Below are 13775 nucleotides of genomic sequence, written 5' to 3' on the forward strand. Positions count from 1 at the left end.
CAAAAAACGCCACGAGAACAGTAATTGCATGCATTGCCTGTGATATATGTGTGTAATTTTTATATTTATTTCCATGCCTTTTTTTCTGCTCATTTTGTATTCTCCTTACCTCAATACTCTGTAATGGAAAAATGTATTTCAACGATTTATTTATTTATTTTAGACACAACCTTGCAATTAGTATATGTTAACAGCAGGGAGCGAGCGCGTGCAAACGACGAGGTCCGCGTCTGATGACAGCCGAGGGCCCGCACATTGGGTCAGTCTTTCCGGGGTTCAAACAGCAAAGTATAGCGTTGTTCATCTCGGAGCGTGGAGGACCGTCGGCGGATGAATTGGTAGCATACACATATGCAGCATTAGCAGCAGGCGCGCCTTGACGTCACCGAGGGTCTGAACCATTACACCGGCTAACCGCTCGCAGCTAACTAACCTACACAGTTCGCCACGACCGCGCACAGGTGAGTTAATGTTAACCAAAGTTTTTGAGCATCGCCATTCCCTTGGGGCGTAGAGTTGCGCATCTTATAGTGGCCATTTAAAGTGCTTTTATTCAAGTTATTGTCTGCTGTTTTAGCTAGGTCAGCGTTAGCAAACACGTCAACGGCTCTGATGCTCGTTAACTAGTGGACATCTTTTAAGCTAACGTAGGCTGGGAGGAAACTACCGTCACGTTTGCCCGGTGCCTGCTTTCAGAATAACCATAACCATGCAATGATAACAATGACACTTTCATTATAGGACATTTTATAAGTGTTTTGTATTACTTTTTGGACGTCCTCGCTATAGTCACGTGAACGTGCTGCAACAGGTAGGCTAGCTAATTGTTGAAACGTGAGAGCCAGTTCCGGGGTGGGAAGTTAAAGAGGGAAACGTTGCAAATGGTGCCAAATAGCTGACTGTCATCTGGATGAATATTAGCATCCACGTCCCTAAAGTAAGCAACCTCACATGGCAATCGCCATGTAAACGGGTTCATATTTTTCCTGCATGGGAGCGGCTGAAAACCAGGAAATTCCCACCTCAGCATTGACCTGCCCAGCACTAAACTCCCACGTGTTCATCTGTATCCAAGGCGAGGGTTGCTTTGGTGTTTCTAGTGACTGCCGACATGCGATTGTTTGTTTGTACATGTCTTATTGATGAAGGCTTGAGATCATTAGATGCTGACAAAACAAACGAAAAACAGATCAAGCAGTCTATATTTGTAAATCACAAAGTAAGGCGAGTTACAAAGTGATGAAATCAACCAAATGGTGTTCGATGGAAATGGGTCTTTGCTTGAATTGCAGGACATGAAATGATCGATCTATTTCTATGTGTACATGTTTTGTTTGTGTGGGTATGTGGGCCTGTGCTGTATGGATGCATATATGTTTCATAGGCATAGATAAGGAAAACAGCATGGAAACAAATGTGCAACAATTAAGGCTATCTATTCTACATGCCTTTACTCACAATAATGCATTAATATTATTAAAGCGTTGTACAAAATGAGCAAGGAGATATGTAATTTCCTACCAACTTAGAATAATGTTGCAGCATGGCAGGAATACTAAAAACAAGCCTAGGACTGTGACTTGAATACAACAATTATAAATTCACATACATGCTCAAAATGGGAGTAGGTTTGTATCTTACGCCTTTTATTGTACTGTTGTGGTGCACTCCAAGCTGTCAGGTGGCCTGGTAGGACCCATTTATACCCTTTTATCTGTCTGTTTTCAGGTATGTCTGAAATTAGTCTTGAGACTGAATCGGGGAAGACCTCATCCGAGGACTCTGAGATGGATTGTGAGGGGGCGGAAAAATCTGAAGCAAGTTTGAGTAAGGATGAAAAACAGGAGAGTGTAGACAACAGTAGGCGAAGAGATGACAAAGACGATGTGCTGTACGACATTGACATTGACAGCGCTGAAGAAAATGCAGAAAAGAACGGTGACGAGGCCATTCTGGAGGCGGATGAGGGCATTCAGAGGGAGAGTGCAGTGACGTGCACTGACAGCGTCGCTGCACACGTGTCCGACAGGGTAGAACATGGGGGACAGGAGACAGATCATCATGTTGAAACACCGGAGGAAAGTGGAGATTCTGACACTGAAACAAAGGTGATATTTACCGTCACTTCGGACACTCGACCCGTCTAAGCGCTTCCTTAATGTGCTGGTGTTCATGTTGCTGCTCCGATCTTTACTTGCTGTGATGGTGGTGGTCTCTTTCCTACACAGCCAATTTATTATTGGATTGACTTTAGTTGTGAAGCTTCCTGTCATATAATCAAAAACATGAACCTGAGTCATAGCTCCCCGGTAGATGTGTCGCAGATTTTCTTCTGCTGTGCTGGAGGTTTTAGAAATATATATATTTTATTTATTTATTTATTTATTTATTTATAGCTAGCTAGCTAGCTGGTGTAGTTGTTGCTTTGTCTTGGTGGCTTTCTTTCTTTTACTTGTGTGCTGCTCTGTGAGGTGTCTTACGTGTTTGGGGACGATCAAGGCTTCATATATTTCCTCTGCTTTGTATCAATGCTGGCTTATCTCAAAGTGATTGTTGAGAACGATTAATTGTTCTTTATTACTATTAAATCTCGATGTATACTATTATACGGTATAAGTCAGTAAGTATACACGTTTCTACATTTTGCTTTGCTTTGTTGGACACTGACGTACATGATGTGTAAATGACACCATTTCCTCACAATGTTGGTAAGTTGGGCACATAGAGCTCTTGAATTCTACATACCGTCAAACACGTGACCGGGTAAGTGACACAGATTTGGAGTCCCGACTGCACAATCCCTGGCTGTCCCACAATTCTTGCGTTGCTGGAATGTGCTGTCGATTCACATTTTCGGTTAAGTGCCAGTGTCGCACGTCAGATTACAGGAATTCAAAAAGAAAAAGTTTTTTCGTTTTTGGAAAACCCTCTTCATTTAGTAGCCATAAATGCATCACAGTTGTAACCCAGACTTGTCGGGTATTACGTTCAGATTTACATTTTCCATCCTTTTCCGTCTGAAGCCTAAACCTGGCGTCGTGCTACTCGGCTGTGTCTGACTGTCTTCTGTAGTTTGAGAGGCGAGCCGTGATTCTTTCCTCTTCAGCTGATGCAGCTAATTGGGACCATTAGGTTATTGTTGTTATCCCTTCCTCCCACGTTATTTTAGCTCGTATCCTGGATACTGAACTGTAGGGAACGACACACGATGACTTGCCATACCGTGCCTTAATTTGCAGCTACTTTGCTCCAGCAGGCTGACTTTATTTGCAAGCTATCTTGCAGATGTTGGGTTGGGTCGTGTCAGAGATGTGTCTCTCCCATAGAATCTGTTTATACTTGATGTCGGATGATTATCAGGCAGGAGTCTGGCTTATCTGCAGGAGGTGGCTGGACAAGCATACCAGCGCATGTCTGCGCTGATCTGCCTGCATGCGGGCGTCATATGGCCTTTTAAGTATTTATGTTTCTGTCACATGACCCAAAGTGAAGTCTTTGTTGCACATGCCAACATGAAACCTTCCCTTTGGTCTTTTTTTTTTGTATGTTATATTCTGGTTATGCATATAGGACTTCTTTTTGGTTCTGGCTTTACTAGAGGTTGGCTTGGCTTCCAGAGAGCCTGGTATCCTAACACAGCAGATTCTTCACAAGTTGTAACCCTTAATAAACACAGAGTGTCCGATGACACATTGTGATACAGCAAATGTTTGTTGACGGATGTTTTGTCCGTCAGTCATTTTATGGTCATATGCTTCTTTATTTTTGAAAGACTTAACTTCACAGTCGCATCTTCCTTTTCTGTGTGTCTCTTTTAAGTTTAGTATTATTTCATAGAATTCATAGCTAGAATCTAATATATTGACCCAGTACTTTAGGGAATTGTAGCCGTCAGTAAAAACATCCTCTAAGCTATGATATGAAATGTGTTATTACTATAAACCCATGATTTTAAACTCGCTTTGTTGCTCACACGGTGAAACCAGTCGGTGAGTTTAGACCAGTCCCAGATCTCGTTACCTGGTGATCGGATAGCTATTTGCATTATTTAAGACACTTTTCAAGGTCCGCCTATATCTGAAGGAGCTTGTTTTAAGACGAGCATTCTGATTTAATGATTTATAATACATTGTGTCTGTGCCAGCCAGCCTCTTTGGCTGCCGTGTCTTTAATCCACATTAACCAGCTTTACACTCTCAGACCAGACGGAGCTCTCGCATGTAAAGCTTTTACAGTGTTAGGTCAGTGTCCTAGTTCCTAAGTCCACAGTGATTAGGCCATACATTGTACAAAAACTAACACAGCTGCATCTTCAGCCTGGAACTTTCAGACTTAGTTTATTACAGGCTGAACAAAACCAAATGTTGCCAACGAGAACTGTCTCCACCCCGAGGCTAAGCGAACCAATGTGTCACCGCGTCATTTTAATCAACAGGCACAATTAGGAGGAACCGTGATTGGTATGTTTTCATAAAGATTATAGTCGCTCTTTCCCTGCGATCGGTAATTCTATTCAAGGTCAAGGAGAATTTTTTTACGATATGTGTGTGTGTGTGTGTGTTGCTGCATCGCAGGATCTTTCCGAGTTGGACCACAAAATGACCGGTTATAAAAAAAACCACGACACACAGGGTTTAATGTGGTAGCATGTGTTTGACGTCGCTGTAACACGTAAAGCCTTGTCTTTGCTAGGAAACAGTGGCATGAACGTGGCAACCAGTAACCAGATGTTATCAGTCCAAAACATTGCTATGGAGAACAGCAGATGTTTAGAGATAATGACTTCATTCCCTTTTTTTTTTTGTCCCACGGGTCGAGGCGTTATGCACTAAACCTTTTTATAACGCATTATATCATGTGTTTACAATACTCCACTAAAGGAAGAATGTATGTAAAGAGTGACGATGGTGTAATGCTCTTGGAGACATATTCCGTCCTGCGTGTTTACTAATTAAATAGAAACGGTGTTGTAAAAATAAGAGGGTCGAGACTTGATGCCAGTTGTTGCACAAGAACCTCAGCTATCCTGGTAAATGATGTGATGATGCAACGTAACGGACTTATGCCTCACTACGCTCTTCGTCCTGTCCTGAAAAGTGATGAGAGGACGGATTTACCAGAATACAGGCATTTCCTTTGGGTGGCGCTGTTTAGCTCAAATCAGGGTCCATTTTTAAAATTCTTGTTGTCACCAATGTATTCACCCAGATATCATGTCATCACTATATGGAATCTTTAATTATCAATTGTGGTTGTCTGATTTCCACCAGGGTTGTGTCCACAAGATGGCAGGCCACCACTACTGTGTCCTGTTGCGTCTTGGATCCCGAGTCCTCTTTCCTTAACGGAGGTCTCTCTTTGAAGATGTTGAGGAAAAGCTTTCCAGAATAACCTGCTTCATGTCACCCTGTTGGTTACAGGAAGCCACCATGACTGAAGAGTCCCATAGAAGCTCAGCCGCTGAGATCCCAGTCACCAGCAATGGAGACCTGGATCAGAGCCCCGAGACCGTATTCCAGAGGGTGAGGGCTTTTGTTTAGAGAGCAGCATCCCTCCCAACTGTGTAACCGTTGATATGAATTAATTGTCTTTCTTTGAAATATTGTGTTTGTAACAACAACATAACCCTTGTTATGATGTCTGTCAAGTTACATATTGTTCATCTCTCATTAAATTGGCTCTACTTGTAATATTAATAACTCTGCTCCAGGATGAAAATGCACAGTGCAAAAAAAATCTGTATAATTTATATATTTGCACAATGATAGGGCTGCATCAGTTCACCATAATTATTTAAATAAATCAGTTTAAATCACGTCTATGAAATATCAGAACACTTTGTAAACACCTGCTTGCAAACATACTCACGCAATTATCCGATTACCCCAAATAGTTGCAGATACAATTTTTGTCAACCGATTTTCTAAAGGAAATTCCACAAATTGTTGCAGATCTGCAAAAAATGGGTTTTGTTCTGTGTAGCAGGGGCATTCTCAGACACTCAAGGTCAGATCCTGCTGCAGTGGAGTCCTTTTAGTTGTGGTCGTCTGACTGAGCAGGCGGTGCTTCCTGGTGGCTGTTCCCCCCCCCCCCCCCAAGTCACCCTGACGGTCTGCAGCAGGGAAGACGCCACAACCACAACAATGTGTGCAGCTTCTCGAGATGTTGAATTAGGCACCGAATGTAAATGCACACGCAGGTTCATCAACGGTGTGCCGTATGGCTGCAGCTCGCCGCTTTAGGTTTGCAGTGAGTTAACTTCCATCATCAGTGAACCTCAATGTCACGACACAGCCAAGCAATTTCCCACAAATAATACAATTATATTTATGTTTAAGGCGAAAGCACAGACAAGCTGGACAACAAGAAGAAGGTTACGAAAGTAAACTTCCAATAAAATCCTTTCATAGAGATTATTGAGGCTTTTATTAAGAAGCTAATCTACATCTATTGTACTTGTTTGTTTTTTTTGTGTAAAATGAAAATCGTTGGTCTGCTAGGAACCAATACACTTTATATTTATTTATATTTTTCTTCACAGGACTCGTACCCCAGTGGCCCCGGGGTCCCCAACCTCTCAGAGTCCTGTGTCACCTCCAGCAACTTTGCTTCAACAACAGAGGGCATCATTGAATCGGGGCCGTACAAAGGTAACGCACCGTTTCCTCGCTCGCCGTTTACCTGATTTGCTTTGTAGCGTTCTGTGTTTACAAACCATCTTTCTCTCCGTGTACTCGCCGGGCTCCGCTTTTATTTGTTATAATCTCCAGTGAAATTTGTAAAGGCAGACATTTGAATTTGTAAAGGTGAACGTCCAATTGAATTTAATGAGCTTCCTCTGATCTCCGAGTTGTGACCGTCCTCTCCTTTTCATCATCACGCCCTTGTTACAAATGCAAATAAGAAAAATCTCCACCATAGAATGGGGGAGCTGTTGTAGCCCGTCTACCACCATGTTGCCATGGCTATTTTCCATGTGATTCACACTGGTTGAGGTCGGCTTTTGTTGAGAGAGCCACCGCGATACGAAAAAAACACGCAGAAGGAAATCAACATGAGAAGCTCCCTCTTACGCTTGTGGAGGCCGGATGGCGACGTACTAATGAATCATAACTCTGAATATCTCCCAGGGTCAGCAAGCCTGCCCACGTCCCCCGTGGCACCTGTAGCGCCCAGCTCGGCTGTTGCTAGCCGCCTGGCGCGCTCTTCCAGCGATAGTCAGGCTGAGAAAGGTACCGGCGGCAAGGGAGTACCAATCAGGCGATACTGAATCGTCACCATGTGTTCACTGAACTCACCTGCAGGCCTGTCGTAGCGTTCTTTGGTTTTCATCCGTTTCTTACCCGCTCCTTGTTCCCACAAGCTGCACTCCATTCATAATCAAACCTTTCTTCTTCTTCTCCTTCCTTGTTTATTGGCTCTCCAGACTTTGTCTTTGCATAAGTGTGGGCTAACTGAAGTAGTTTTCTGCTAATGAAATGCCTTGCGCGCACACACACACACACACACACACACACACACACACACACACACACACACCCCTGTAGAGTCATTTTTCCCTGAGGATCTACGTCTCAGGATTTCTAGGTCTGATGAAACCTCTCGGTGCTTAAAGCATTTGCTCGGCTGGGAAAAGAACGGCTTTCACACCTAATCGCAGTGGGTTGTCCTGCTTGTAACCTTTTGTCCTTGCAAAAGTTCGCACCCATGTTCTCCCTCCGTCTCTCTCTATGAAGTCCCGAAAGTGACACATATTGGAAAAGGTTGTCAGACAAAAAGATATATAACTGAATACATCGATGGATCATTTTTAAAATGGTTTAATAAGAAGTATACATTTCTTCTTTCACCTCCTTTATCACCAATCAGTTGATAAAATAAATAAAAACCTAACTAATAAAACCCATTGACCAGCAGCCTTTTCAGTTATAGCTGCCTTTCTTCGACCTTCAGCAGTCAGTGCACCCAATTGTTTATCTTATTTTATATACAACACCTTAATTATTTAAAGGGACAGTGTGTAGGATTCGGTGGCATCCTGCGGTGTGGTTGCAGATTGTGAAGAGCTCTAGTAAAAATAAAGGCAGTGTTTGGTTTGTCCGTTACTGTAGAAACATGGCGGACTTTGTAAAGAGGAGCCGCTCCCTCTGTAGATATGAAGGACTCATTCTAAGCTAACGGTTCAGGAAAACAGTTATGCTACACACTGGCCCTCTAACTAACATTTGTATGATGTATTCAGCTATATTTTATACTTCTCTGATATCCTTTTTAACTCTATCTTGTCAAGTTGCTGTGCTCACTATATTCCAGCATTTCCCCTCTATGCCCAAACCACAATAAAGCACTTTTCCTCACTCATATCATGACTTGTTTTTTGAAGATGGTAAGTCATGACTAATTGTATTTTGATTGTTCGTTGTGATTTTAATAACCATAGATGTCATCAGCGTCCTCTAATGCCTTAAATTCAGTGTTGGAAGTGTTAGTGTTAACATGACAATCTCATCACACTGTTTGATGATTGTAACACTTTGAATTGTACCTCCCATAATTTTCACCACAGCTCTCTAGCCTGCAAACCCAATAACTTTAATCACCCACTAAGTGAATGACTTTTAATTGTCCAGGCGCGATGAATGAACAGCCACAGAGTGGAGCGGTGGTCCTTTCAGATGACTTAAAGAACCCGGCCATGGAAAAACTGGACCTAGTGAGGAAGTGGAGCATCAACACGTATAAAGTAATCCTGTCCTTAATTTATTTTTGTTTCATGTCCCTTCTCACCCTGCTTCTTCTGAATCTCCTCTCAGTTCCTTCGGGTGTTGGCAGAAAAGTGAACTGTGCCACAAATTTAAAAAAAACGCAAATCGTTGATATACTTTCTTGTTTTCGACTCCCACCGCTCCCTCTTAATGTTTTTTTTATTATTTTTTTTTAAACGCTATGTCCTCCGCAGTGTACCAGGCAGATCCTGTCGGAGAAGCTGGGTCGGGGTTCGCGGACCGTGGACATGGAGCTGGAGGCGCAGATCGAAATCCTCCGCGACAATAAGAGAAAGTACCAGAATGTGATCAAGCTGGCTCAGACTCTGTCCGCTCAGCTGTCCCAGATCATGCAGACGCAGAGGCAGCTGGGCGACGCCTTCGCCGACCTCAGCCTCAAGTCACCAGAACTGCACGTGAGTCTTTGTACTTAAACGCCTTGTCATCAATCAGATTGGATTGGATAAACGGGAAGGGGCGCGTTATCATCCTCACTTAAGTGTCCCAGCAAAAAGGCCCTAGAGACTAAAGAGTATATAGTGTGGTCATCTCCTCTGATCCCTTAGATTACTGTTCATTTGTATTCTATTGAAGCGTCACAAGTTATTGGCTTTAAAAGGCAGTAAAGAGTCTTGCATAATTCAAGTTTGGGACCTCCACTTCCTTATTTCTTTAAGTGTGTTATATGATTTATCTTTATTGCTCCTTTATTCAAATACCAAGAGCATTCTTTTTCATATCATACTTACTCTATATCATAGAACTAGAAGTACGTATTTTGTATCTTCTGGGAATTTTGTGCTGTAGATTTATTGTTGCAATTACCGTCTTTTAATATATATATATATTTTTTTTAGCGAGTGCAGTCATTGATCTTTATGCCTCTGCCTCTGCCTCTGCGGTGACAGCCGTAGCCGGCAGCATTATGTGTTTTAGGTTGTCCGTCCATATGACCGGTCCATTCTTGTGAACTCGACATCTATCGACTCACCAGAATTTCTTCAAATTTAACAAAACGTCCCCTTGGACTCGAGGATGACATGATCAGATCCTGGTGGTCGAAGGCCACTGAGACCTAACTCCAATAGTCAGATGCTAATTATGACAATTTCACACAAATGTCTAATAGGACAAATAATTGATCAAGTTATTTGTTTGATAGACTTTTTTGATAGATGTTGCCACCTGCTGTAGACACAGAGGACAACGGTGCCAAATAAGCCAAATCCACTCAAACTTGTCCGACTCTGTTCTTTAGGAGGAGTTTGGGTACAACGCTGAAACCCAAAAGCTTTTGTCCAAAAACGGAGACACGTTGCTGAGCGCCATCAACTTTTTCATCTCCAGCGTGAACACGCTCGTGGACAAAACAATTGAGGACACCCTGATTAATATCAAACAGTATGAATTTGCCAGGTAAGGTAATGCATGGATCTCCAAACCACAAGATATTATCTCCCCATTAGGAGAAAGAGTTTCAGTCCTGGCTGGATCTTTAGTGTGATCAAAAATGTTTAGCCGTTGTCAGGTCAAAAGACCTTTTATAGAAACTCTCCTGTCCTTAACCTCAAGCACTGTAAAGAGTGTTATTTGTGATAATGAAGAAAGGTGTTAATTGTGTTATGTTTGCTTTCGTGGCCAACGCCACGTTTACTACACGCTTTGTGTGAAAACAACAGCACTGGCTGTTTCTTCACAATAAAAATGCATCTGCACGGATATATTCTAAGCATACATGTGAATGATTTTATATTAAAGGCTGTCTATTACACGCCCCTTTTTTTAAATTTATTTGAACATAACCTCTCAAATAAATGTAATGATTTGATTTCTGAATACCACACGTCTAGGGTCGAGTACGACGCGTACCGTACCGATCTGGAGGAGTTGAATCTGGGGCCACGTGACGCCGCCACCATGCCCAAGATCGAGCTCTCCCAGCAACAGTTCCAGGTCTACCGCGAGAAGTACGAGAGGATGCGGAACGACGTCTCCGTCAAGCTGAAGTTCTTGGAGGAGAACAAGGTCGGCTCCAGAGTTGTTTCCGCCTCGACGTAGCCGCGGCTTTACGTTCCAAGTGTGCTCACCGTCTCTTTTATTTCCTCTTCCTGTCCCCAAACAGGTGAAGGTGTTGCATAACCAGCTCATCCTGTTCCACAATGCCATCGCCGCGTACTACGCCGGAAACCAACAGCAGCTGGAACAGACACTCAAGCAGTTCCACATCAAGTTGAAAATGCCAGGTGGGGACTGTCCATCTTGGCTGGAAGAGCACTAATCACTCCGTTTGAAGCCACAGCGGCTCGGTTTGATGGGAAATGGCAAATTCTGCAACTTCAACTCGATTGTCACTGCCTTTCAAACTTTCACAATCTTTTAACTCGATACGCAAAATGATATAAAATAACAACCTCCTCCAATCCTTTTTACTCTTGTTGTTAAATCATCATGATCATCTTGCACTGATTTGAAAATCAGTGCAATGAAACGCACTTTTAAACTTGTTTTGATAAATTGCAGTGAACACATTTGGAAACTGTAAATGGCCTTTTGCAATCCAGCACATGAATGTTGCATCTCTTGTTGGCTCTGTAAGGACAGCTACAGGATCCACATTATATACAGTCGACTGAGATCTAGACGAATACTTTTATGGAAGTCCCATCAGGAGGCTTCAGGAGACTCGACGTGAATTCTCATGATTTGATTTGACACCTCTTGTGATAAACGCGGCATTCAGATTTATGAATCATGTGCAAGACCAGAAAACTCTGATTAAAGTGGTAGTTTGACGTTTTGGGGGAAACGTGCCTATTTTTGCAATTTGTTTGTTCACTTATAGGACTACAGACAGCAGTCGGTTAGCTTAGCTTAGCATAAAGACTGAACATGGTTAGCTGTCAGGGTAACCTGGCTCTCTTTTTAAAGGTGAACACAATGTCGCCTCCCAGCACCGCTCAAGCTCACTAATATGAAGACCAAAGTGTACAAAATGAAGACGTGGTTTTTTACAGGAGGTTATGTGCCTTTGGACAGAGCCAGGCTAACGGTTCCCCCCTGATTACAGTCTTTATGCTAAGCTAAGCTAACCATTTCAAAGTGCAAACGTGAAAATGCTTTTTCTCGTCTCGTCTAACTCTCGACCTTTTAAAAGAAATGAGTATTTCCCAAACTCTAGAACTATTTCTTTAAATCGATATGTTAAAATCATGTTTGTCTGTTCACAACAAACGCTGCATGTTGTGATTATGATCATGCTGACGGGATGCTATTTCTAATCGATATTATTCTCTGTCTGGCATATGACTCGATGGGTAAAAGTGTTTTGATTCTCTTCTATCCCAGAGGGAAAAAAATGAAGGACCAGCCTTATGTGACTAAATGTGCCTTGAATTCTTGAATTTGTTCTTCTGTGCTTCGATATTTGAATTGTTGGAAGAAGAAAAAAGAAAAAAAGGCGCTTTCTCTTTCGGTTTTCAGGACCAACTCTGGAAGGAAGAGAATGGAGAACACACACACACACACACACACACACACACACACACACACACACACACACACACACACACACACACTGCAGTTGGAGCCTGTACAACTGTACATGTTTAAACGCAACACACATAGGATAGCTGTGTTAAGAAACACTCCAGAGAGAGTCTCCATAAGTTTTTAAGGCTTGCTGTTCTCAAAGATATTTATCCGTATTGCACACATGCACATTTATGCATTTGAGACTAATTAAAAAAAGAAACTGTATATGTGAGGTGAAAACCAAAATACGATTTAACTTTTTGTAAATTTGAAATGCCAGCATCCTTTTGTCAGAGCTGCTAAGTTTGTTTCATCGGGCTACATAAAAGTATATTTTTCAAAGAGGACACACTGTAACGCTGTTATCGATAACCAGCTGTTACTGTGTGGATTTGTACCATAGCGGCTTGTGAGTGTGAATCTTGTACACCAATCTATTGTTTCCTTGAAATGGATGGATATATATATATATATATATTTGTAATCTTCGCTATTTTACCTTGTAGTTTACAATCAATGCTGCCATTTGGCTTTGTTTTTGTCTGGGTTTCTTTTATTTCTTTTTTTTCTGAAGACCTACAGAATGATGTGCTAGTTCTAGTATTTGCTAGTGGGTCTTTTGCCTTTTTTGTAACGATAAAACATTAACAAATGTTGAGTTGAGAAATGTTGTGTTAACTCTTTTGGGGAAGATTAAAGTTTCTTTTCTTTATCCTCTCGTGGTGTTTGTGGGAGCGGCTCGTATGAGGAGTCGCCACCAGGGGCCAACAAAGAAACACACGTTGTCCCCGAGGGGGCAAGAAAAGCCCCATGAAATCATACAATTACATTTCCAGTAAATCTTTTCTGCATTCATCCTGTTTTTTGTTGTTTTTTTTGTTCCCATGCAGAAAGTCAGCAGTGTTTTTTCTAGTCTGACATGTGGATTGAGAATGACTTGTGTTTACTTAAGTCCAGGTGCGTTTAGGTTTTCATGAGCACAACACCACCACACCCTCAGGTATACACTTGACAGGATCTGGTTAATCCTCTGGAACAACTTGTGGTGTGTTGACCACACTGTCAATCAAATGATTAATGACTTACTTTAACCAGTCTTACAGCAGCATGTTAATCTTTCTCAGTGACAATTAATAAAGGCCTGCAGTCCTGAGATGTCAAGTCAAAATGCTCCTTAAAAATGCAAATGCTTCATTTGTAAATACATTTTAAATAACCATTTCCACTTTTTAATAGTTTAATTATTTTGTAGCTCAGTTATTTGTGCAGAGACGGTGGTCAAGCTGCAACACGACCTTCAGATACATCTGGTCTACTGCCCTCAGAAATGTGATGTAATAAAAGTAGATGTTTTGCTTCAATTAAAAGTAAGGTATGCTAATATCTCAAAACCAGTGCTGGAAAAAAAGTATTTAGATCCTTTAAAGATCTAATAGCTCAGAGTAACTTTACCCTTAAGTTGAAGTTGTGCATTCAGAA

General features: G+C 41.9%; 1 protein-coding gene across 3 annotated transcripts; it reads left to right on the top strand.

Annotated features, from left to right (window-relative positions):
- The first annotated feature begins 193 nt into the window (after positions 1-193).
- arfip1 (ADP-ribosylation factor interacting protein 1 (arfaptin 1)) lies at positions 194-13151 on the top strand. 3 transcript variants are annotated; one of them, XM_034532340.1, is made up of 10 exons: positions 207-461; positions 1729-2108; positions 5421-5522; positions 6542-6650; positions 7131-7232; positions 8631-8743; positions 8960-9181; positions 10024-10181; positions 10616-10790; positions 10888-13151. In XM_034532340.1, the coding sequence occupies exons 2-10, from the start codon at positions 1731-1733 to the stop codon at positions 11041-11043; spliced, it is 1515 nt and encodes a 504-aa protein (XP_034388231.1). In that variant the 5' UTR covers positions 207-461; positions 1729-1730; the 3' UTR covers positions 11044-13151. The 3 variants fall into 3 exon arrangements, with proteins under 3 accessions (XP_034388239.1, XP_034388231.1, XP_034388249.1); XM_034532348.1 differs by lacking the exon at positions 7131-7232 and having other exon boundaries at positions 194-461; XM_034532358.1 differs by lacking the exon at positions 1729-2108.
- Positions 13152-13775: the final 624 nt, after the last annotated feature.

This window comes from Cyclopterus lumpus, chromosome 1 (genome assembly GCF_009769545.1).
Source record: "Cyclopterus lumpus isolate fCycLum1 chromosome 1, fCycLum1.pri, whole genome shotgun sequence".
Lineage (NCBI taxonomy): Eukaryota > Metazoa > Chordata > Actinopteri > Perciformes > Cyclopteridae > Cyclopterus > Cyclopterus lumpus.